The sequence below is a fragment of the Cyprinus carpio genome, chromosome B19 (assembly GCF_018340385.1).
Source record: "Cyprinus carpio isolate SPL01 chromosome B19, ASM1834038v1, whole genome shotgun sequence".
NCBI lineage: Eukaryota > Metazoa > Chordata > Actinopteri > Cypriniformes > Cyprinidae > Cyprinus > Cyprinus carpio.
In genome coordinates this window covers 9,838,686-9,865,163 of record NC_056615.1, presented here as the reverse complement: position 1 = coordinate 9,865,163, position 26,478 = coordinate 9,838,686, and the positions used below count along the sequence as shown (strand labels likewise).

The 26,478-nt window shown below is 38.8% G+C and overlaps 2 protein-coding genes across 2 annotated transcripts; one reads left to right on the top strand and one right to left on the bottom strand.

Moving 5' to 3' along the window:
• Positions 1-5,949: 5,949 nt before the first annotated feature.
• LOC109055168 (hes-related family bHLH transcription factor with YRPW motif 1) lies at positions 5,950-9,728 on the top strand. The gene is made up of 5 exons (XM_019072400.2): positions 5,950-6,531; positions 6,752-6,827; positions 6,949-7,032; positions 7,683-7,764; positions 8,210-9,728. Exons 1-5 carry the CDS (start codon positions 6,446-6,448, stop codon positions 8,821-8,823), a joined length of 942 nt encoding a protein of 313 aa, XP_018927945.1. The 5' UTR covers positions 5,950-6,445; the 3' UTR covers positions 8,824-9,728.
• Positions 9,729-12,438: 2,710 nt separating this feature from the next.
• Positions 12,439-19,779, bottom strand: LOC109055169 (stathmin-2-like). The gene is made up of 5 exons (XM_019072401.2): positions 19,525-19,779; positions 15,014-15,109; positions 14,482-14,657; positions 14,131-14,322; positions 12,439-13,570 (listed from the first exon to the last, which is right to left on the bottom strand). Exons 1-5 carry the CDS (start codon positions 19,541-19,543, stop codon positions 13,511-13,513), a joined length of 543 nt encoding a protein of 180 aa, XP_018927946.1. The 5' UTR covers positions 19,544-19,779; the 3' UTR covers positions 12,439-13,510.
• Positions 19,780-26,478: the final 6,699 nt, after the last annotated feature.

Sequence of the window (26,478 nt, the reverse complement as noted above, 5' to 3'; positions counted from 1 at the left end):
TGCAAGCACATGTATGTACAGTTGCACACACACACACACACACACACACACACACACACACACACACACAAACACTCACTTACAATGGTGACTTATTACAATACACCCATCCCAGCCTCCTCTGATCAGAGCTGCCCCAAGGCAGGGGTTGGGCCATGTGTGTGTGTGTTTTGTAAGTACAGAATGGGAGTGTGGTGGCTACACGTCCTCGGTTGTAATCCATGACCCCCTCCTGCTGTCCCTGTCCTGGCCTGGGAAGCAGCAGAGGGGGGGTGTCACACATGGCTCGTCGTGCGCAGACAGCTGCGGGGCTGGCGGTAAGCAGCCGTTACTGCAGCTCTGTCTACAGCCAATCTCAGCCTGAGCCACACAAGCTGTCTGACAGATACCAGGCTAGAGAGGGGTCATAGGGGGAGGGCCATCTAATCTGTCTGTCTGTCTAGCTGTCTAACAGCTGAAGTCAATGTACTGTACAATTTCAGTGCATATTTAAAACTGGTGTTCATTCATTTATTTATTTATTTTAATTCCTTTTTATTACTTCTTTACAATATGTATGAAAGACATTCTCAATTCTGAATAGTGCAGAACCCTGATTCACCTGTTCACAAAAGGTGTGTCACAACTGATTTTAAGACACCCGATAACCAAAGGCATTTGCCATCACGGACGTCAAACATTTCACTTCATGCACAATTTGCAATGAACACCTTTATTATATGGCTTCACAACACTTTAACGAGTCATAAGGACTTCCTTCATTGTACATTTATAGTGCTTTTTTTGTAATGTTCTGAGCTTAATATTCTATGGAACTATTGTATCTATGGAACACAGCAGCATGAACATACTCTTAAACTTCTTCTCTTTTTTAATAAAAGAAAGCTAAAGAGGTTTGGAGCACCGTGTTGGTGAACAGATAATGACAAAATGCTAGTTTTTGGATGAACAAACCTATTAAACTCAAACATTTCAGCCTGTGACATATACCTGGAGTCATGTGAAAACTCAACGTGATGTAGAAATAGCACATTTTCAGAGTTCCCACAACTCCACTTTCAGTCATAACAAGGGCGGACAGTGGCCAATGTTTAATCTTGCACTCTCAGTATTACAGGAACTTCTGAGCCGAGGTTTCAGGGGCTGGTGGGAGCGGTGAGAGTGAAACCCCAGTGTTTGTGTTACTGAAGCACTGGGAGCTTTAGAAAACAGACTGTCAGAGCTGAGCAGTGGCAGTGGAGCAGCCTGTCACGTTAATGACTGCATAAACACTAATCAAACTATCTAAATCTTACCTTCACGACCTCTATAGGCTCACACATCACTCAAAACTCCTCACACACTCCTGATTAACCTAACAAAGGAGTGTGAGGTTTCAGCAAAAGGTAAAGTTAGGTCAAGGTTTCTCACCTTCACAAACTACATCTTACACTGAATCAACACTCTATAGTGTTAGTTAAGAAAGTTTCCTGGTTTGTACCATTTATAATGGCCAAGTGAAATGTATATATTGCGAACTGACAGATTAAACTTATCTATATCTGTCAAATGCAATAAAACCACAATCAGAAGAGCGAGATTCTATTACTTGTAATCTCTGCATGGAAAATGAAGTATAGAGTAAATCTCAGCGCTTTAAGATGTCAAGCACTTAGTCTGTGACCATTGACAGTCCCGTGACGTTTGAGACAAGTGTGACCCCGCAGCTGCTGTCAGTGATCATACTCACAGCTCTACAAGACTGAAACACATCAGGTTAAACACTTGCACTGTTGAATAAGCAGACTGTGTGTGTGTGTGTGTGTGTGTGTGTGTGTGTGTGTGTGTGTGTGTGTGTGTGTGTGTGTGTGTGTGTGTGTGTGTGTGTGTGTGTGTGTTAAAGGAATCTGGAGAAAGCTTTGACTGTATTGACAGCACCTGTCCAATTATATTAAAGAGGTGCGACCCAGAAAATAGGGTCTGTATGGGTGAATCTAACAAAAACCGGTCATAATTCACCCCAAAATCAAAAGATAAAATATAATGGGGTGTATAATAATATCTTACTCTATTCACATCCACCTATTCTCTTACTGTAGCTTCACTTGTGTCTGTCCTGTCTGCAATTACTCCTCCCCATCATACTGTCCCCAGTCAGGTTTCACTCCCTCTGTATTTCCAGACAGACAGAGACGGGTGGCGGGCCGGTCCTCTGCATGGGGCTTTTTCCGGTTGCGTCTGCTGCCCTGCTGTTGGCCCTGAGAGATTGATTTCACGGCTCAGGCAGGCCCTAGAGATCCCAGCTCACACTGCTGTCAACCAGCCTGCCCTCTGACCCCCTGCATTACGCAGGTCATGGGGCGGCGCTCTCCCAGGCTGCCAGCACAAAGGCCAATGTGCTGCCATTTTGTCAGGCCAAAGGTCAATTACTCGCATGTTTTGATCACTGCTTACTTTATCAAATTAGAAAATACATAAGTGAGAAGTATTGTGGCTGTGTGTGTGAGGGTCTGTTTGTGTGTGTGTGTATCTGCCAGCCCGTATGTGTCTGGATATATCTGGTGGGACCTGACATCTAAACTGGCTTTTCTCAAGTTTTTTGTCTCATGTACCCACATAGACTATTTAGTAATGCTTCTTTTAAGTATCAACATTGTCAGGTGTTTCTCTTAAAAATCTACATACAGTAGGAGTTATAAAATTAATTTGAACAGCACAGCACATATTATTTGGTGCTTGAAAATTAGAAGAAATTTTGTATTATAATAAACATTTTTTCTTATTAACAATGCTGAGAAACAGCTTAATATTTTTGTGAAAGCCCTGATAAGTTATTTGTTATTTTCCAGGATTCTTTGATGAATAGAAAGTTCAAAAGAACAGCATTTGAAACAGAAAACTTTTGTAAGAATATGTCTTTACTGTCACTTTTGATCCATTTAATGATCCTTCCTAAATAAATGTTTTAAAAAAACATACCCCAAATCTTAGTACGTTATTTTAAACTCTGCTGCATTTTACAATCTGTCTGTCGAAGCTTTGCTATTTCTTACTTACACACACACACACACACACACACTCACCCCACACACACCACTAACTATGCAGACAGGAGAAGATGAAAGCAGCAGAGTTCAGAGACCCTTTTCCTCCCTGACCACAGTCCCGTGGCTGATGTGTTCATGTGGATGACCACCCACCTCGAGTCACTCCATGACATAAAACACCTAATTACGAGCAACTGTGTCTTATGTGTGCGAGCCAATATCAACCTCATATTAACGACCAAACAATCCATCAAAAATCATTCACTGCACACCTAAAAATGACGTTTAATAAAAACCCACCACATTAGAATTTAACAGCTGGTAATAACTCAAAATATCTGCCAAGAAAAATAGCTACAAGACTGACTTTCAAGCTTTCAACTTTCAAGACTTTCATGCAGAAACATGTGCCTTGTTGTAAGGAGGTGCATGACAAATAAAATCAACAAGTGTTCTAAAATTGCCCAAAATAGCAAACATGTTTGGATGTGTGGATTCAGTCTGAAGCTAGAAAATTTGAGCCTGGCTTCCTTAAACACTACCAGATTTTATGTGAAATCGACTTCGAATTATGTGGATCGACTTCGACTGACTGACATTCGTCAACTTCCATTGACTCCTCAAGACTGTAAATCTGAGTAAAAGACATGTATTCCAGCCTTAAGCTGACAATAGCCATCAAAGCATCCTTCTTCCAATTCTTAGGGAAGACAATAAGGGAGAAACCGCTTAAAGCTTTGAATACGCAGACGTCGGCTGTCACAGGGTGTAGCTGGGATAATGTAAGGCCATTGGAGAAAAGGACACAAATATGGGAGGCGACATCCGAAAGATCATCAGTACAACACTTCCTCCTCCGTAAAATCACACTTTAGCTGCACACAGTTGTGTCATTTTACTGGAAATGGAAGAGGAAAGCTCTCGCAGTGCTCGTGGGTCAAAGTTGGGTGACTTCAAAAGAATCCGTGCCACTCGGATGAGAGTATAATCTGTCTCTATGTGTGTACAAACACACAGACACACTCCCACACACATGCCCAAATGACACAATGCAAGGTGTCACATGTATCTCAGAGATTAAGCCCCACTTCCTCTCTCAGTGAGAGAAACAAAGCCACTCTTCCTCTTCTATGTGGATTCAATGCATAGCTATTTATAAACAATAACATGTCCCCCCTGCTGCTCCTCCTTAAGAGGACAGGATTGTTTTACACATTGTTTCAGGGACGTGAACATCTGTCTGTGCGAAACGCACGACGCCACAGCGCAGCGTGAGGCAGCGGTAGCCAGACAGTCTTCAGAGATGCAATCAGAAACCTGTTGCCCTCTTTGTGCATTTTAAGAGAAGCTGTTTTGATCCTTGTGATGCAACAGAAAGACTGATGCTGATATATGAGATCCAAATAGGCCGAGACATAACTCCTAAAAAGCAGCGTGTCCATTTTAAACCATCGTCTGCCCTCCTTGTGGTAGACTAGGCTTCTTGGCATGGACATAAAGAGTCTGAAATGAAAACATGGCGACATGGAGACCCACTCGGAGGAGCAAAAACCTCAAGCTTGGAATGAGAAGAGGCTCTGGCATGCTTTGTGGGGGGAAATACTGTTGTGCTGTGGGCCCACACCTTCAAAAGGGAGCACTAATCACAACATGTGATGAGACGCAAGAACAAAGATGAACGTCAGTAGAAAATAACAGCGTGGGAAACCTCTGAGAACTTGAGTTACAGCGACAAAAAGAGCCACCCCCATCCCCGAGCACATAGAAAAACACACATACACGTACAAACACAACGGCCCGCCATCCACCCCTGTCAGAGGCAAACACGAGGAAGTGCATCTATGCCGTCGAGCCGAAGCTGGTAGCAATAATAACAACATGGAATCAGGCAAAGAGCTTCCTCTCATTCATGTATGCAGAACCGATGACAATTAAGCGAGATGTGCACGGGCTGATAAGGACCCAGCTGCGGCGTATCGGCCGGCAGCACACATCAACGTCTACAAGCTCTGTTCTGTTGATCAGGAGCTCTTCCTGATGCGCTTGCAGCCTCTATCAACAGGAATCAATATATGATGGTTTTCATGTTTGTTTCAGTGTGTGAAATATGTTATTAACTTGTAATTTAGTTTACAGGTGTGCACACGTACTAGTTCTTGACTGACAGAATAATATTATTAATACTACAGTTATTTGTCATTTGCAAAAATGCAGAAGACTTGAACTGAATTTGAAATTAATTGGAACATAGACTGATATATATGTGTGTTATAAGGTTATATATTTTTGTATTTTATATTTTTATATTTCTAAATTTGTATTAATATTTTCGGTTAAAATGCATATAAATGAAATAGAAAATTAGGTCATAAAAGCTCAATGTACAATAATTACACAAGACATTTTAGATGGAATATAGCATATTTACATTTTGAATTCTGCTTTATTAATGTGGGTATTTCACAAATTTATATGGTTCGTTTATATTAATTTGTATGCTATTTCTTTTTGTATATCTGTATGTATACTATTTCTGTATGTTTGTATACTAGATATATATATAAGAGCTATAGAAATCTGATGAAACATAGCATATTAACATATTTAATTTTTTTAATTGATTTTTTTATTTTTATTTTACTTTTTATGCTAATATGTTTTTGTTCCAAATGTTGTTATATATGTATATATGCTATATTATGAGCAAATATATTATTGAATTTAAATAGTGTAAAACTACATAACGTATTTTACATGCTTATTGCAAGTGGAAACCCCTGTTGTGTTCACTACTATATTAGTGCATTTAAAGGGACTCGTCAGTTTTAATTGTGCTGTACCTTTGGGAATGCCGTCAAAGAAGGTACATGTTTGAGCTCCATGGACTACATTTAGACTTGGTGGCTTCCTCGTACACACTGCACTACTTCGGATGAGTTAGTATTAGATTACAGGTTCACACGCTCACTCGCAGACCGCCCGTCGCCCCAACCAATTGCCCCATTCATTCCAGCGCCGGAGACGGCCGTCGCCCCTGATTGGTTATCAGCGCTCTGCTAAGAAACTTTCCCACGGCCAGCGCGTGCTGACAGCCGGCCAGCCACTCCTTTAGCTGGACTAGACAACACAAGCGCCGGCGGAACCCGGGGGGGGAGCTCCGCACTCACGGACGAACATTCTATTGGCCCTTTGTTAAGCATATTCAAAAAGCGGGGCGGGGCTAAACTGGGACGCTGACAACCGACATGCCATTCAATCTCAGATTTGTTCGGTGATTGGCTGTCCACACTCTTAGCCACGCCTCTTCTGGCGAGTTTCGGCGTTGAAATGATACCGTGGGAAAGCTTGTCGGTTCATACAGATGAACTTCAGTCTCACCTGACACACGCTGCGGATACGCTCTGTAAGATTATCGAAAAATGAAGAGAAATCACGATTTTAGCTCCTCAGACAGCGAGCTCGATGAGAATATCGAAGTGGAGAAGGAGAGTGCTGACGAAAATGCGTAAGTTAGCTGTCATTTATTTATTTTAGGTTGTTTTGCTTTTTTTTTTTTGGGTGATGAAACGTTGAACTTGCAGCAAACTGGGGAAGAAAATAACCATAAAATTAAATGTGCGCACATTTAATTAGCATCGCACACAAAACTAAGATTATAATGTTTCATAATGAATATCATATTTACTGTGTTTATATTTATCTTATGCATATTTTGTTTTTTAAAGCGGTGTGAATTCTCCACTTGGTTCAATATCTCCGTCCACAACCTCTCAAGTGCAAGCGAGAAAACGTCGCAGAGGGGTAAGACTGAGAGCATTTTTCATCGTTGCAAAACCCTGAAAACTTCATCTGTACTGCTGAACAAATGACTATACTGTTCTTAAATGACTGTTATTAATGATTTCACAATCGGTTTGAACAGATCATTGAGAAGCGCCGCAGGGACCGGATAAATAACAGTCTGTCTGAGCTGCGCAGGCTTGTGCCCAGCGCGTTTGAGAAACAGGTGAGTGTCAATCACTGCACCTGACTCACTTCTCAGATGTCTGGCTACTGTAAATGTCGACTGTTTTTATTATTTTTTTTTTTTTTTATTATTATTGTTGATGTTCTTGTTGGAAGAAGTGATGGTGTTATTTTTTTTGATTAATGTATTAGTATTTCATAAAAACAGTAAAGCAATTTTGTTTAGAAATATTATTATTATTTTATATATAAAAATAGATGTTTAAATAAAACTTAAGTGTTGGATAACCAAAATGCAGAAAGCCATTTTATTGTCATGCTACAAGAAAACCATATAACAGAAGAGAACTACTTGCAACCCTCAAGATATCTGAATCTTGGGTTTTGCAAGACAACTCCTCAGAATTTATTGATTTGAAAATTTTGTAAATGTATATTCAAGGTGCAAGGGAAAAATTTGAGTACTTTAAACTTGATTGGGACCACTTTACAATTCATGGCTTTTTTTGGCATAAACATTTTCCAAAAATGTACTGTATGAAACCAAAATAAGAACATGACACATGGGTTTTTGAAATGGATTAATAATTTTTTTTTTATCATCACAAACATTCTTATTTGTCATTGAGCCCTGTGTATGATATATAGTATTACCTCTTAACTCATCAACACATTTGTTCTTGTTCTCAGGGCTCTGCCAAACTAGAAAAAGCAGAAATTTTACAGATGACCGTTGATCATTTAAAGATGCTTCATGCAGCTGGAGGAAAAGGTAATTTTTTATAATTAGCACTTATTTTAAAGAAAATACACTGATTAATAAGAATTAATATATATGCAGCTTTGTATTTATATTACAAGTTTTTATATTACATATTACAACTGTATTACAGCATTTAAAAAAGTTTCTTTATAATAAAAAGTTATTATAAAGTCTTACCAAAAAATCTAATTTAATGCAACCTTGCATTATGAGATCAACCAGTGTTTGGGAATCTGCTCAAGGAAATTCCCACAGTGAAAATAATTACCAACCCCTGCGCTACCAAAACAGGACGAACTAGACGTGTAAAGTGCCTTTTAATCTCAGTTGTTTATCTAGCATCATTTCAGTTTCACTCTCAGCCACTCCCAATGAGAACTGCAGTGTTTCCTGTCATAAGCTGTAACCATTATCAGATCAGATCGCTCAACAGCTCTCGTTCTTTCTCACACAGGTTACTTTGATGCTCACGCGCTGGCCATGGATTACCGTGGCCTGGGTTTCCGCGAATGTCTGGCGGAGACGGCACGTTACCTCAGTATCATCGAGGGCCTGGACAACACCGACCCCCTCCGCATCCGCCTGGTTTCACACTTGAACAGTTATGCCTCCCAGAGAGAAGCCCACTCTGGTTTGGGCCACTTGGCGTGGGGCTCTGCATTCGGGACGCCGCCCGGACACCTGGCTCACCACCTCCTCCTGCAGCAGCCGCGCAGCACTAACAGCCCTCCATCCTCCAGTTCTTCATCACCCTCCTCCTCATCTCCATCCGCCCCCTCCACAGAGCCACACGCCCCCAGCAGGCTGACTAGCACGGTGATTACTGAGGCAGGGCAAACAGGACCGCTGAGGGTGCCACCCAGTTCCTCCCTGCCCCCTGGGCTCACACCACCTACTACATCCAAGCTTTCTCCACCCCTCCTGACGTCACTTTCAAGCCTGTCGGCGTTTCCCTTCCCGCTGAGTGCATTTCCTCTACTGTCTCCGAGCTCGCTGGGCCCCACGATTCCCTCCAGCAGCCTGGGGAAGCCCTACAGGCCTTGGAGCATGGAAATAGGGGCCTTCTGAACTTAAAAACATGAACGCTGTGGACAGACAGTCAGTTAGATATGACTTTTTCTGTAACATCTGACTGTTTTGAAGAGATGGACAGAACCGGAGACTTGTACAAAGGGAAAAAGCAAATACAGATCTGATGTACTTATTCCAGTTACCCTGTGTTTTAAAGCTGTCCTGTCTCAGGTTGAGCAGAGATGAGTTCTGGAGAGCATCAGATTCTCGCAGGTTCAGTTCTAAACAAGTCTAGTTCTTTTGTCCCTCAGTGGAGAAAGTTAGACTAATAGAGAGAGAGATTGGAGCAAAAGCAGATGAGATGCATCACTGAATGGGTGTTAATGGAGTTAAGCTCAAACCAGATGTCCATTTAACGGGACAGTTCACCCAAAAATGAAAATTCTGTCATCATTTACTCACCCATCATCTGTGGAAGATAAAAGAAGATATTTTGATGAATGTTGGTAACTAAATAGTTTTGGGTGCCATTGACTTCCATTGAATTTTTGTCCAAGCAGGACCCAAAACCATTTGGTTACCAACAATCTTTAAAATATCTTCTTTTATCTTCCAGAGAAGATTTACAGGAATATAGGAATGACATTATGGTAAATAAATGATGACAGAATTTTTTTTTAATTATGTTAAAGATAGTTAAGAAGTGCTTTGATCACATGAAACATATGCATCCGAAATCGTCTCCTTCAGAATGACAGGCAGGATTTGATTTATTTTATTAGGAAACATTTCCTAATTTCAGCATTTCCATGAAACTGAGAAACTATGCAATGAAGTTGACACTGATGTTTTGCATTCATCCCTCTGCAAATGTATATGAAACTATGCAACTGAATCTGTATTCCTCAGCTGAACTTGATGAGTACTGTATTTTTTATAAAGATTTTAAGTCATTTTGGTCAGTGACCTATGGTGTGTGTTTATTTGTTTAAATTTTATGAATTTGTTGTTTGCAGGGACAGACCACTGTTAAACCTTTAAAGAGACAATCTAGATAGACAATCTTTCAGAACGGCACTAATTTAATTGTAGCAAAGGCACACTTGGATTTGTCCATAGCAGAGTTGTTTGCTCATGTGCATAAGTTCCCCCTTCATGCACCAGATCATCTCTCTCTCTCTTAGTTAACTGTACTTGAGGAGTGTTTTGGAAAACCAGATTGTTTCATGGTAATAGGGAATAGATAGTACTGGAAGAGATGGTGTGGTACTGTGCCTGTCCCTCACTAACCTGTGTGACTTTCCTTTAATAAAATGAAATGTGTAGCTAATAACCCTGGACTTGTGTATTCATGTCCTGTTTTCATTTTTGACATTGTCATTGATACATTCAAAATGAACAATGTGAATATACTGGTACCGTAACACTTACCAGTTGCTATTACAGATTTAACAATTAGGCTATTTAAAATGTTAAATGTAATTTTTAACCAATGTAATGAAAAACGTACTATACATTATAATGTTTTGCAAAAATATTCAGCATTTTATATACATTTCAAATTCATAAATTAAATCATTGGTTTAGTTTTAAGTGCTTTATTTTAAATTTCTTTTACATTTATTTAGATTTTAATAACTGTTTTTTTTACAATTACAATTTATAACATATCATTTTAAAGTTGGCCACTTTTTTTAATTATTGGCCATTACATAAAAAAATAATTTTCAGCTTATTGGTATCAGTCAGAAATGTAAAATTGGTGCATTTTTGACAAATATCCAAATGAATATCTATTTTTTTATACTGTACATTATAATGTTGTGATGCATACATTCAGCTGTACCATTTAAGATAATTTTATTTTGAATTAATTTGACATTCATTTAATGAAATTATGTAATTAATTATAATATATTAATTAATTAATTATAATTTTAACATTTGTCCACTTTTTTATTACTTTTATTGGCCCTTACATGAAAGTTATTAGGCACCAGCGTAATAAAAAAATTTTTAAAAAAGGGGTCACATCAAAATATCAAATGATATCAACATGATTACACATTTTTTTGTTACAGCATGACCATATTTACAGACATCTTAATTAAAATGTTGTCAGTCAAAGTCAAAACGGTCAAAGAAAACATTCATGTTTTTATCGTCCAGAATTTTTGGCGTGTTTGAAATGTTCCAGTCAGCCTTGCTCTTCACAGGTGGATATACATAAATAAGCCTTACTTGTGATTTAATGCTTTGGGGATGAATAGTTCCTTTCATGCCAGCGAGATGAGGCGCTGCACATTTCTATAGGGCTTGAACCAGTGCCTGTATGCGTGCGTTTTGAACTGATATCAAACACGGCCTAGGGGCCTCTCTGTGTATCCAGGAAGCCATTAACAGCCAAGGGATATCCTGGACAATGGCAGCCTGGCTGGCCTGGACTGCAGAGGGAGGAAAGAGAGAGGTACAGAGAGAGAAGAGAAGGAACGAGAGAGATGGAAAAGTGGGAGGAGAGGGCTGCACAGTGCAGCTTTGTCCCAAAGCAATCACAGCATCTGACTGAGCTCCTGGTGCGGTGCACTCCCACGCCACCACGGGTACTGTGACTGCCAGCCAAAGCCGTAAAACAGATTCCCACCTACACACAGCACTCTGCCAACACACTTCTTTATTTCTCTAGCTGCCGTTAAATCTATTTTAGAGGCTTTTATCGCATGTTTTTCCCCTCATTCCCCCTAGAGTTGATGGTTGGATTTCCTAAAGCTGGAATATTTAGTAGATAATGTAGCAGAAACGAATATGATCAGCATGCTCAAACTATTTATGCAGAATGCAAATTGACTGCATGCATAAAATAGTGGATGCTACATTAGTCGAAACGTAAAGTATGTAATGGAGCATTTGCATATGTAGCCATTACTGTTTCATAGGCTATACTAAGATAAAAAAAAATAAAAGGCAGTATGCTGTGCACATATGCAGTAATTCTGAACAAACTACTAAACTACTGTCTTATCAATAAGGCCTTGTTTAAAACTGAATATTAGTTTAGTACTAACTGCTGTCTTATATTTAATATATAAGTAGACTAATTATTCGATAAATGTTTAAAGTAGCCTAGTATGCTACATCATTGTCACGTGACCTCGTTGCGTTTCATGTTTATATTGCTTTTTATTCTCATTTTGGGTAAAATGTCAGCTTCTGAAAGTCAATAACGAGTCATTAAAAATTTAACACAAACTTGACCAATAGGTTATGTAAGGTTGCTGCGTCCTGTTAATTTATTACACCATCCATCGATGTGGAGGTCAAGTCAAACACATTGCTTTACGAGATACTAATATAATATGACTATGATACTAATGATATAATACAGCAAACAATACTGCATACTGGACGTTATGAAAGAAAATTAGGTTATAGTAATAGTGGGCCATATAGGTAGGCCTATTCTATGCATGCATTCCCATACGATATAGTTTAGTGATATGCTTCATGTTTTCTTGCAAAGTCATGTATTGCCATCTGTTGCTAAACTGGGGTATTACACACAACTGGGGTATTACACACAGTTATTCACGCTTTTGTGGCCTACAGCTGTTAAATTTGTTCATTATGTGTTTATGTTAATGTATGTTGTATAAAATAAAAACAGAGTCAAAGACAGATACTCTGAAGACTTTATTCACCACAGCTTATGCTCCCAAAGTTACATGTGTGAAGGGAATAGAATGCACAGCTGGAAGAGAAAGATGAGGGTGGGCAGGTTTGTGACATTAAAGCTACTCACGCAAGAGCAATGGCACAGGGTTACACCGTCCACCCACACTGCTCTTAACACACACACACACACAAACACACACCGCATCCATTTTTATCATCTAAAATCCCCTGTGAAATCCCCTAAATCCTTGAAGAATCAGAATTGAGAACTTCAAGCGATTCTCAAGAATTAAAGGCTAACTTGATGTTACACCCTCAGCAAAAATGCAACCCAGACTATGGTCAAGCACGGGTCGAGAGACGTCACATGACTTTGGTGTGGCTCTAACCGCAGCTCCTCTTAATGTCTTTTTTACTAAAATCAAGCTGACTAGATGTGTGTATGTGTCTGTGTGTCGTGATGAATGTGTGAAGAAAGAGCTATAGATTGTTGTAAATGCTATGATAGTGACCGGTTAGAGCTGTGTTTACTGTACTGTGGCGGCTTTTACTCTCTCCACATGGACATAGAGACACTAAAATGATCGTTGGGTTTAGAGAACACATCGCTAGCCAGCAAACTCAGCAAAGCCTGGTACAAGAGAAACTGTGGCAGATCTGATAGAGAGAGAGAGAGCGAGAGAGAAAACGAGTACATCCACTAAAAGAGAAAGATACAGAGAGAAACTTATAAAATGGCACACCGCAATACTTTTCATCATCTCATATAAAACAAATAGGAAGTATTTACAAAAAAACCACACCCACTTTGACTGGTTTCGATTTAATCAAAAACATTTCTCTTTTTTTCTGGAGCAACTGTGTTCCTTTTGTCTTCTGGACTATATCGAGGAGGATGCTGTTGGTGAGGGTGGCAGGGTGGATTCCCATCGTCTGAGCGGGGCGGGGTGCCAGAGGCTCTTTTCTACATGGGGCAGCGGTGGCTGGGTGAGAGGGGGTCTCTCTGGGGATGGGAGGTCGCAGGTATGTAGGGGGGTGGGGGGATTGATGGGACAGTGGGTGTAGAGAGATGTGCTCATGCTGTCAACTCCTCCATCAGCTCTTTGTTTCTGCGCACCACCTGAGCATGCTTTTCCTAAAAGCACATAGAGAAGTAATACAGTAAATTGATTAGCATAAACATTACAGTCTATAGTTTACAGTTGATATTCTGTTGATTAAAATGAACAACATTCATATTTTAAAATGCCTTTTGCTGCACTCTTATGTAGCCTAAATCACATTGAAATATTTTTATTGTGCTGTAGCGCCCTCTTGTGACAGAAAATCCCATTTTTATTGATGTATTTATTTATTGAATAAAAAGATGGCATGATTTTTTGCTTCTTTTATCTTCTATCCTGTAAAAATCGGTGGTATTGTACAGGCCGGTAGCATAAAAATAGTGTGGGATAAATTATGCATTTAATTTTAATACTTGTGTTTTTTTTTTATTATTCATATCATTAAGCCTAAATGCTAAACCGAAATAAATGCTGTTCTTTTGAACTTTCTATTCATCAAAGAATCCTTAAAAAAATCACTGTTTCCACATAAAATATTAAACATCACAACTGTTTTCAACATTGATAATATTAAGAAAAACATTAAAAAATCTTGCTGACCCCAAACTTTTGAAGTTTTTAGTGTAAGTACCTTCTCATACAGTCGTTCCAGCAAGGCTGCAATGTGGGCCTCACGGTTCTCCTTGATCTGCTCCATCTTCATGATGAGTTTCTCCTCCGCCATCCTGCTGAAGTTGCTATTCTCCTCCATGGCTTTCAGCAGGACGTCCCGCTCGTGCTCACGTTTCTCAGCCAGGGCCCTCAGGACTTGAGCCTCCTGGGACTGGAGAGGAAGAGTGGGGCAGAGTCATATGAATCATCTGTTTATCAGTTCACATTAAATAAAAGTGTAAGGGCATTAAATAAATGAAAAAAATAGCAAACATCAAACATAAGTTACATGCATATATAATGAATGGGTACAAATGAATGGGTAACTCACTCTCCTCCTGTCCTCTGCTGCCTCCAGCTTCTTCTGGATGTCCTCCAGGGACATGTCCCTCTTTTTGGGAGGTGTAGTGATGCTGTAGGAGCTGTCAGCCATGGGAGAGGGTGGCTTTAGGATGACCTCAAAGGCCTGGCCAGAAGCCCGCTTGTTAATGGGCTTAACCTCCATGTCTAAACACACAAGACATAAAGAAAAATATATGCAGTGTAGAAACTGCAGTATGTCAGCCAGCAAATATTCCTCTACACATTGGTGATGTATGAGCATCCGGATCCATGCAATAAAACACACCAACTGCCTCCTGCTCATGAAATGAGCTCATATAACTTTGTTAAACAGCCATCCTGACCATTTCTCAGACATTTATTGCTCTATATTAGCTGTGTAGTATTGCTTGTATACATACAGGCCAATAAAAAGTTCAATTATGAAGATCAGACAGAATGAGCATTATAAAGCACAGCAAATTATTGTAAATTCCTTCTACATTGCTTCTCAGTACCAGTATTATATTTTCATTTCCTACCTTCAAACTCGCCCATGATGTTCTTGCGCGCCTCTGGGTAGAGACAGGAGCAGATGAGGGAGACGAGGGAGAGCTCCTTCATCTTCTCTTTGTATGCTGCGGGGAGACACATCAAACAAAATATTGACCCAGATTCTCTCTCGCTGTTTTATGAATGATTATTCGAAACTGCATCGTTAATGTTGCAGAAAATAACGCAAATCATCTAGGTTTTCAACCAGAGGTACACAGACTGATATAAAATATAACATTTTAGTAGAATAAGTAGTGAGTCTAATATAAAAGACAAAATTTCAGTAGAATATTATGTACTGAGAAAAATGTAGCAAAAGAATAATTCTGGAATAAATATAGATAGAAATGTATTCAAATATTACATAATGTAATGTGCATGTGTGTGTATGTGTATGTCTATAAACATACATTGTTTACATGACATTATATATATATAGTGTTTGTATGTGCGTGTGTGAATTAATATATTTTATATATACTTATATTAAGGTTTGATATTATCATGATATTAAGATGTTGGGTGGGTGGGGGATCACCGAGTCCAAAAAAAATTAATCAATCAATCAATCGATCAGATAAATAATGCAAGCTAGCCTTAACAGCACTGTTTTCATCAGAGCTTTCTAAGGAAAAACCAGCACCCGTGTCCTCAAATGCTCTGGTTTGCTACAAGACAATGTTCACCACAAGCTCCACCTCCCCCCACCGCCCAGCCTTTAGTGTTACATTATTTATTGGAATCCATTTTTACTCCGACTACTGAGGGTGTGTGTGTGCGGGGAGTGAGTCGGCAAGACCAGAGAAAACAGATGGCGTTTTATGCCGGCTACATTGATCCTACCCCAATCATTCCTCATCCACAACTTCAGAATCGTTTTTCTTTTTCAGCATTAAGTGCAAACAAGCGTAAATCATACAAACATCAGTGATAGCAGATGCTAAATGAAGCATATTAATGTATCTGATTTTCCTTGAACTCACAAGGCAGCATTTATCAAGGCCAGTGCATTTAAGTTATAAATCAGTGTCTTGACAGCAGCGCTGTGTTGATATTATCAAACCGTGAATGCTTGGGTTTTTTTCAGATAGATTTCAAACTGTTATTATGATTTCCAGCATCAACCTACTTTCTTCACTCTCTCTGCCCAGAGGAGCCTGGAAAAATCTGATCAACTCCCTCTCACTCCCTGACGAGCTTATTAATCCCTCACAAATAGAGGATGGAGAAACCCGGGGAGGAAAGAAGTGAGAGAATCACTGTGTTCACTCCCGCCAGGATTAAAAGCCCTCTGGCTGGCTGAGTTTGGTGTAGAGGGCTTTAATTAGTAATTACTGGAGCAAACCATTTCTTCCGGTAAATTGAGGGGGTGGCGATGGAGGTTTAGTGCTGTGATATTGAGTATTCCCAGACCTCGGTAAGTATTTCTCTCCTGCTGTCTAGTCAGAGTGAGATAAGGACGACAGACAGCTCGCTGAAGCAAGTAATTCAGGTCAGCCGGCTGGTGAGCAGGTGAAAAGGATCTCACACAGATGACTGCATCTGTATGTGTGCAAAAGTGTGCTCTAATCGAGAGCTTCTGCTGGAAAATATCAGGTTTGTAATTAGAAAAGAGTATTCACCGTCTGGAGACCACACCCTTGGCATGAGATGTAGATATTGTGGCAACTGGTCAAAAATACATTGATTATTGATGTAATGGGACAATAAATTATTACATTGTGTTACAGTAAGTAATTGTAATTCTTTGTATTTTGGCATAACTGTTTCTTATATATCTTAGTTTTATGCACTAATTTTTACACGCAGGCACAACTGTTTAAATCACTTAATATAATTATATATTATTGTGTGTGTGTGTGTGTGTGTGTGTGTGTGTGTGTGTGTGTGTGTGTGTATATGCATTGCATATAAGTATATATAAGATAATCTAATGCTTACTTTACATATAATATACATTTAACCTATGTTTTTGTAGTGACTGATTCTTATAAATACTACTTGGATGCACTAGTTTACATACTGTATGTATTATACATAGTATATCATAGACATATTACAACATATAAATACACACACACACACACACACACACATATATATAGTTTAATAATTAATTTTAACATAATTACATTAAGTAATACTTATTCTCTGTTCTTGACTGATTATGACTTAAAACATCATACTATCATGCACTACAGTGATGCAGACCATGTATTGCACCACCACTAAATAGAAAGTTGAATAAAAATGTGTGTTGCTCAAAATTTGTCATTAGGCTCTATGGGCCAGTGGACGAGCGAAAAGTCCTTTGTGTGGTTTGTTTGATAATGCATCAGCATGCCCACCCTGGAAATCAATAATGGCCCCTCCCACCTCCCGCTTTCTCTCTCACACATATGCTCTGTCCACTGCAGCTGCACGGGCAAATGCCCTTCCAGATGAGCTACCAATTCAGTAAATATCATCTGTTCACACTAAAACCACTTCACTTCATTTTAATGAGTAAAACTGGCTTCCTTATGGAACTTTTAACCAAAAATTAGTTTTTATAACTAATATATATATATCTTATCATATAGTTGACATTAAAGCCTTAAAGCCTGAAAATAAAAATTATTAAACTTAAAAAGCAATAGCCGCACCCCACTGTTGAGCAGCATTGCTGAATATGTATATTTGAACTTCCTGTTAGGTTAATGATTAATGGAGTTTGATTGGATTAGTCATACTGTCTTCAGTAATCCAGTAATCATAGATGATAAACTGGGGTTACGTTTAGGAGATCTATAAAGTATATATGACAAAGACAGGCACCTGTGAGCTCTTTATTGATATATGTATTTCTGACAACAAAATTGTGGCCATTTATCCAATCATTAAATTAAGAGTCTATTTAAAAAAGCAATGATTTTAGATGAGTCATAATAAGAGAGCTAATTATGCATAAATTAAGACCTAATTTTCTTATTTTGATCGGGTTGACTTTAGAGATATAAATGGTGCTGACAAACACACCAAGGTCTTCCTGCTGGCTCTTTTAAGCCATATAAATATTCCAAGTGTATTGATGATATTGATTGCCATGTTCTTTCTCATTAGCAGGAGGATTCCCACAGGCACTTGTCAGTGCATTTCTTGTGTGTTCTGTGAAATGAAATGAAATATCCTAAAGACACAGCTCCGTGTAATTGCATTGCATGGCAGGATCAAGTGCACATAAGTGGTTTTCCACAAAATAAATGTCTCTTCAAGTTGTCATTTAACATTCTAAGTGAAATGACAGCTAGAACAGAGACATTCAGCTACAGTCCACCAGTGCCCTGCCCTGCAAGCCTCTCACAAAGATGCGATAAAGCCGACACACACCTTGTCTGTCTATGGTATGCCCCAGTTTGGCCGCCTACAACATGATCCAAAATCACAACAGCACTGAGACATGCTTACCGGCGAGACGATTTGAGCCCTGACACACTTCCATTTAAAACATCAATCATCTGATACTGCAGTCTGCATTTCATACGGCGCTAGAAATGGTGTGAACGATAGGATGCACATGCAAATCCACAATTACACATTAAAAACATGTGTTTAATCAGCACAGAGGTTTTTTTTTGAATAATGAATTGGGTTAAATATAAACATGTGGCGTGTGCTGGTAGACTGTATATGTGATTGAAGGTGTGACAATAGATTCTTATATACCCATAACAAATGAGATCAAATAAAAATGCAGCCAGTCTTTAATAAACCCACCGTCTAATGAGTCATGCTCCCAAATCAGTGAAAAACCACTGACAATAAACCGATTACCAACCTATCATTTGTGATAATTGGCAATAATTAAGGAATTTTGTCTTTATAATGAACATACCCACATTAAAACCATTTCAAACATCCTAATTCATTACCATGCTATATTTCCCTATTTTAAGCTTTGTTCGGCAATAAACACACCAGCCACACCTAGCTCATTTTATAAAAAGGATAAAATATAATGTATAGAGGATGTCAAAAAGGTTTAAACTGTTGGGAGTCAGGTACTGCCAGGATTTACAGGGTTTTGTGAAGGCTGAAACACAGAGCTGGATCTTGGGTGGGGTCCGTCTGCATTATGCTGGAGATGCATGAGCCGGCAGCTGCACTGACACATAAGAAAATCATTTTAAGGCTTTTTAAAGCACGTCTCTGTGTATTTTAAGAGATATGCACTATAATAACACCATTTAATGCTTTTTCTCATTTATAAAGTGCCCATTTTTTAAGCAAGAGTGAGTAGGCAGCCGGGGTGCACCCTAAAACGCACAGCCATATTTGAAAATAAAACAGCACGCGTGGAAGGAGAAAGCAGATTTATATATCTAGCCCATCTAAAATCATTTTTCATCTAACAGACCTCTGGCTCTCCTGCATCAGGGTCTATTGTGCATCTCTCAGCATCCTCTCAGCATCAAAGACACTCGGACCGACGAACAAAACGAAGGAAGGTTTGTCTTACCGATCGCAGTTTTGGCCATGGCTGGAGATGTTGCGGTGACTGGTGCGTTTTAGATCTGTTCGTTGGCGAGGAACCGGTTCGCTCTGATAAGGCACTGAGTCAGCAGAACGGCGCTCTGAGGGAGAGAGTGCGTGTGTTCAATCAGATTGCCTGCTGTTGTCCCTTCACGCGCACTTCCAAGTGAAAGGCTGTCGCGCGCCCGGTTAAATGTACAGGAGGCTGTCAACGGTGAGGAGCGCACAAGGTGACTAATTGCGCCTCCCCCCTTTTTTAGCAGTGGTGCAGCCCGTTCATGCACAGCTCCCATTGATTTATATTCATTTTATACGGTAAACTCCTACATCAGAAAACGGCGGTTACTGGAAGCGCTGGTGTATCATTGGATACAGTAACCTACATGAAACACGAATAATCTCTTATGGATAATTTTATCTGAATAGCTATAGCTGTGTCTCTCTCATCACTGCATCAACTGCATAATGCTCCGTCTTCCTTAACGGTATTCACAATTATGATATAAATGATTGCTATATATAATATGCTGCGCACTTGCACAGTAGGCTATTTTATAATTACTTTAACATAAATTTGAGGAGATATGCTGGCAGAAGCACCGCCAAAGCAGCAGTGGGACACGGAGTGCCCCTCCCAGCACTATGAAAGCTCCCTTGAGATTAAATGGCTGTTTTATGTGCGTCACATGTATCTCAACATTTGTCAATATCATTTAGTTATTTTTAATTAAAATTATTACAATTACTTTAATATGTTTAGCAATGTTTAATGATTTGATGAATAAAAATAAAATAACAATAATAATAAAATATAAAATACAAATAAATCAATTTTTAGCACCAGACAGGAAATGAACATCACCTATGTAGCTGATGATTACATACGAAGGCCTACACACAACGTGTCAGAGTAATTCTTGGTGTAATACAGCTAAAACTGCATAAAGAAATACAAAATTACTAAAATACATCTTTATCCGTAATAAATATGCCAATGTAATCCCATTCAGCCATGATTTATCATTACATGTACATGCACATCCAGCTCCGGCACCCATTAGAAATGCTCATTGCAGGCTATGCGAACATCAATTATGAAAGAAGTGAAGACTGCACAATAAATAATAAAAGTTCTGGTGTCTGAACAAAGCGGGTTAGAAATTGCTCAGCAGTACATGAAGGATAGCAGGAGTTGCATTACTAGACATATGAGACTTCTGTATGATCTTACATTGTAGATTAAATAATCCATAGGCCTTGTTGGCCTTTTTCAGAAACAAGCAATCCTGCAATCTCTTGATTTAAATAATAGCACAATATTATCTTTATGTTTTAATTTTCATATCTTTTCACGCTCCAAAACTGAAGCCTACATCTTATACTGACAGCGCAGAGATGTCAGCTCAGGGTCACGCCTAAAGATTGACGATCAAAAGACAGCACTGCATTATCATTTTCAACCACATGGTGGTGGCATTGGATCCTTAATTAAGGAAACATCAGAGCTGGTTATAGCTAAGTGCATGGCTTCATTTACAACATTTCATAAGGAAAAATGTTCTAAGATAAGACAAAACGGTATATATGTTCAGAGGACAAATTGTTTTATCAGTGCGGCACTAATCTTACAGTTGCCGCTGGTTATGCTGAATTACTTAAGGACAAAGCCAATGAACCAGATATCTGAGTCATTCATTAATCAAAAGGGTTTCCTTAATGAATTTAAAATGAGTTTTGGTTATGCTTGAATGACACTTCTGTATAAAGACTGCATAGTTTTCAGATATGGTCATTGGGAATTTAATTTAAAGAGCAGTTAGAGGATTACTGTAAATGTGAGAAATAGTTTCACTAAAGCTGGTTACTCTTTAACTAAAATATCTGAGCCAAACTGCGGTTCTATTATGTTTTCTGCATAGCAATGATCAAGAATGCATTGTTCTCACAACACAAATAAGCAGGGAAAGCAAGAGCTTTTAATAAATAAATCCTACACAAATCTCTTTTAAAACCAGTTGGTAACGGTACGGTAAGACTTTGTTGCCCAATTAAAAAAAAAAAAAACCTTTAATGCACAAATTACACATTTTGCGGTGTGCTGACTAAGTTAAATAAACTTTTTAAATCAACATACCATGAAATGTTACAAATTTAAACTCACCAAATGTTGATTTTGGTCTGTCCTGCCTGTGACAACTTGAGATTCTCAACTGTATCTAAAAAAAAAAAAAAAAAAAAGTAAAAATCATTTTTATTATTTTATGTTATAATAATTTATTATTGACATATTATCATAATTTATAATTAAAATGTAGATTCATAAAAGTAGATATGTCGAATTATATATTAAAGGTTATAGTTTCCTTTTCCTTCTGGTTTTGACTATTTTGCTGTCCTAAACTGGTATTGTTCAACTTAAATATATAGTACTCATCGTCACTTTCACTGTCATTCCCTGTCACTTTCACACCAGGTGAAACGCCACATCTCACACAGTGAATTTGTGAGGGGAACCCAAACCTCAGGGAAAAATCATTGAACAAATGGCCTGCTACAGTTTTTTAAGATTTTGAAGTAGTAGCATCCACCTGCATGAATTGGGTGAAGTGGTCGATAATAAGAATATACACATAACCAGGGGTGGATTTAGTGAATTGGGGGCCCCATGCAGGCAAATATAGGAATGTACCTTGAGGTTCCTTTTTTGTCGTGATGCTTGCTCCTGCACAATGGTTCCACATTGTTGTGTCCAATGTTTTTTACATTTTTTATTTACATGTTATAATGGGATTCTTTCATTTACATTTACATTACCATTTATTCATTTAGCAGACACTTTTATTATTTAATGTTGTAGACCACGAAATAGAAATTGATTTACTGTTGAGATACAAGTTTTAACAAAAAAAAAAAATATAAAATGATAAACCTCACAGTTGAACCTTTAAACCATTTTTTTTTAAGAAAAGGGATGAGTCAGAAGTATAAATTATTATATTATTTAAAACGGATTTATGTGGGTGAATTTTTGCATTGGTCTGAACAAAAACTGCAGACTGGATTATTGAAAATGCACATTCATTTTCTGCCAGTAAGGGTGCGTTTTGGAACGTCACAAATATAGTGGTTTTCCTGGTAACGGCTGTAAACAAAGCAGTGCTCAGCTCATAAATGATACTTTATCAGGTAAAATGAAAATGCTATCGAAACTTTTCTGAAGACAATCGGTTCCCTTCAGAGGTTCATTCATATAAAAACTTGAATTAGTGAGAAAGAGAAAAGTGTAAAAAAAAATCTTAAAATGTGTCAGTGTCTTTGTTCTGTGTCAAGATGCACACCTGTAACGTTTTCTTCTAAGACATTTTTGTAAAAGTTGCTTAAATATCTTCATTTAACTAAGGCCTAGTCCTGGCTTAAGCTAAGCCCCATTTGTGAAACCGGGCCTTTAAGTTTTTAATACTCTAATAAACATGGGCATGGACAAATGATGATGCTTTATGCAATATATGTTTATTATTAGTGAAACCAATCATAGAGCATGTAGAGTAGACATGTTTCATTGGTCATAGATGTTTTTCAAAGAACTTGTTCATGTCTATTAGACACATGAAAAAAATAACATAGAAATACCAGGTTCCTATTACTTCTCTTTCTTTGCACTGAGCAATTTACTTACATAAACCTGTTTGCATTTTCGCAAGACAGGGAAGCTCACTTTTTCCTAACGTGCAAAATGTACATTTAATATTTATTATTACATTTGTTTGCCTCTCTGTGCCACATACTGTATTTTGATGCAGCTAAATTCTCAAAACTGTTTCCGTTGATATATTTGACTGTTTCTGTTGTCTGACAATGGGATGAATATGAAATAGTGACTGAAACGACCCATTAAGACTACATAACCAGCTCTCCCTACCAAGATGTTAATCTGCACAAAAATTCCTGATTTATAATCGTGCTGTCATCTGATAAAGACAATAGCTGTGCTGTGATTTCGGCTATACTTACATGTAAAATTAGAGAACCAACATATCTGTGTTTTAGTTGAAAGTGCAGCTCCTTTCTGCTGCACGCAGAACAGAGCAGTAGCAGAGAGAGAAGTGTGCGTGCGAGCTGGGAACGCGAGACCTCGCGCTCGTGTGGCAGTCAGCTTCAGATACGCAATATTTTCATTTGCTACAATCAGGATGCACAAGAAGCACGTTTAACTTGGACCCGCAGACGGTTGTCGTGATAATAAACACTGTAAACAGCAACCATTCACGTGTCCACGCTTAATGCGCATCTCCTATATGAAAAGCATTTTAGGGGGCCCTTGGCTTTTGGGGGCCCAAGGCAGTCGCCTACCTTTGCCTAATGGGTAAGTCTGCCCCTGCACATAACCATCCTTATACCTGTACAAGTGAAGCAAGTCGATGGATACCAACTCAAATGAATGGGTCGTCTTAAAGGGGTCATATGATACGATTTCAATTTTTCCTTTCTCTTTGAAGTGTTACACGCTCTTGGTGCATAAAGAAGATCTGTAAAGTTGCAAAGACTAAAGTCTCAAATCCAAAGAAATATTCTCTATAAAAGTTAAAAGTCATCCACGCCCTCCTAAAACACCTCATTCTACCACGCCGCCACATCTCTACGTCACTATGTGGGAAGATTAGCAAAACACTGCCCAAATGTTCAAATGTAACTTTTATTCTCTCTGTTGCCGCTGCTGCCATGTTGTGGAGACGCTGTGTGTTTCGTTGTGAAAGCAAAACTACTTTGTTTGGTCTTCCAAAAGAGGACACAACTAGAAATCAGTGGTTAAGTTGTATTTACAACACTGTTCTAGAACATTTCAACCCAAATATTCAGATATGTGCAGCACATTTTACGGAGGACGAGGGCTGTTTCCTGAACCAGTAGCCTACAATGCTTCTGTGCACAATGGCTGTTTCTATAAAATGGGGCAATTCTAACTTTGCAAGGACAGTCTGGCGCTTCTGACTCACAGCCTTTAAGTATGTTTACATATTTAAAGAATTTGCCACTGATGATTCAAACGCGAGTTTTGAGCAGTGTAGAGTAGTGCTTGTTGTTTGTCGTTTCTCCAATCACAAATGCAGACATGATTTTATGTTTACACAGCGTGATATGCAGCGTGATATGCAACGCAATATAAAAAGACAGCATAAGTCATTATAATCAGTAATTATGTTCCCACTGGATGCTACAAATGCCTCGTTTGTAATGGGTTTTATTGTTTTTGTCTCGTCGCGCCAGGAGACAGCATAACAGTATGGTAAGGGGCTTAACATTTCCGTCACACACTTTAGGTATTCAGCCAATCACAACATACTGGATATCTGGCCAATCAGTGTACACCTCGCTTTTCAGAACAATGAGCTTTGTAAAAATCGCAAGTTTCAGAAGGCGGGGCATAGAGGAGCAACAATAATATATGTTATGTGTAAAATAATGTGTTTTTTTTTACCTTAAACCGCATAAACACATTGCATTACACCAAATACACAAAATAATGTTCTTTTTATCAACATCATATGACCCCTTTAAGGGTTTTGAAGGGTTTTATGCATGAACACTCTTCTGCATGTAGGCCAGAAAAAAACAATCTCTGAAGAGGCTGGTTGTGCCTTGGTGGCCCATCTCATCGTGTACCTCTCTCAAGCCAATACTGTACTCTTGGCAACACTAGCTGCATTCATTGTGATGTTTTATGCTAAATTATGCTATATTTGTCCAACACCAGCTTGTCTTACTCACGCATTAGACCTCTAACTACAGGATTGGCTGACTGCCACTGCTTTAAAGAAACAAGCAGTCCATGATTTCTCTGACATTCTTGTTGTCCCTTTGTGCTTCCTGGATCTCCTCTTTTGATAATGATTTGTAATGTTCATCTTCAATTTTCCTGCATGCCAGTGCACCCTGACAGACTAAGGTAAGTGGTGGGTCGTGCTGGAGTTCCACAGCTTGTATTGTGGCTCCCACAGACTGTCGAAAGCTCCCCCATTCTCACATGTGCTGTCTCTATATTAACTGGCATTCTGGATAGTCAATCAGCATCTACAGTCTCTTGACCTGGGTGATAGCGAATGGTGAAATGGAAGTCTGCAAGTTCAGCAACCCATCTGTATATAGTGGCATTTAACCTTGCAGAGGACAACACATAAGAAAGGGTATGTATCACTGTACATGGTGAAGGTAGGTGTATAACATCTTAAAACTTTTCTGTTATAGCCCATTTGAGGGCTAGAAACTCCAGTTTTCCACTGTGCAGGTGGCAGTTTCTCTCTGCAGCTGTCAAGATTCTTGAGCCATAACCTATTACTCTTAACCTGCCGTTCTGATTCTGATACAAGACAACACCCAAGCCTTGACTGTACACATCATGTGAAGTATGAATGGCTGAGAGAAGTCAGGGAACCCCAGACTTTGAGATGTTTTTTGCCAGGGTTTTTTTTTGTTGTTGTTTTGTTTTTTTTAACCTCACTGATCATGGCCATTGTTGCAAAATGTGATGCTGCCACTGGTAATACAGACTTTATTGACTGTATTGTCCCAAGCTCAGTTTTCTCTGCAAGCCTGATATCATGATCTGTTATGTTCTGCACACTGATCTTGACCACTGGACAACTTGCATTCTTTAGAGTTAGTAGAGTCTCCAGAGGTTCAGGGCCATCTGGACACTGTGCATTTACATTTGGTTCGAACAAGAAAACGGGGGGCACGTTAGAACGAGCCGTTTCAGGGGGTGTGGACGAGTCTCAACTTTTATAAAGAATATCTCTTTGGATTTGAGACTTCAGTCTTTGCAACTTTACAGATCTTCTTTATTCACCAAGAGCTTGTAACACTCCAAAGAGAAAGGAAAAATTGAAATCGCATCATAAGACCCCTTTAAGAAAGAAACAAATAAAGACCAAAACCCTGAATC

Excerpts from the sequence above, each read along its gene's own strand:
- LOC109055169 (XM_019072401.2), bottom strand. Across the intron at positions 14,658-15,013 it reads CATCATGGGCGAGTTTGAAG|ACATGGAGGTTAAGCCCATT; the intron begins GTAGGAAATGAA and ends TTGTGTGTTTAG. Across the intron at positions 13,571-14,130 it reads TGGAACGACTGTATGAGAAG|GAAAAGCATGCTCAGGTGGT; the intron begins GTACTTACACTA and ends ATGTGCTTTTAG.
- LOC109055168 (XM_019072400.2), top strand. The coding sequence starts at position 6,446 with ATGAAGAGAAATCACGATTTTAGCTCCTCAGACAGCGAGCTCGATGAG. Across the intron at positions 6,828-6,948 it reads CGAGAAAACGTCGCAGAGGG|ATCATTGAGAAGCGCCGCAG; the intron begins GTAAGACTGAGA and ends CGGTTTGAACAG. Across the intron at positions 7,033-7,682 it reads CCAGCGCGTTTGAGAAACAG|GGCTCTGCCAAACTAGAAAA; the intron begins GTGAGTGTCAAT and ends TCTTGTTCTCAG.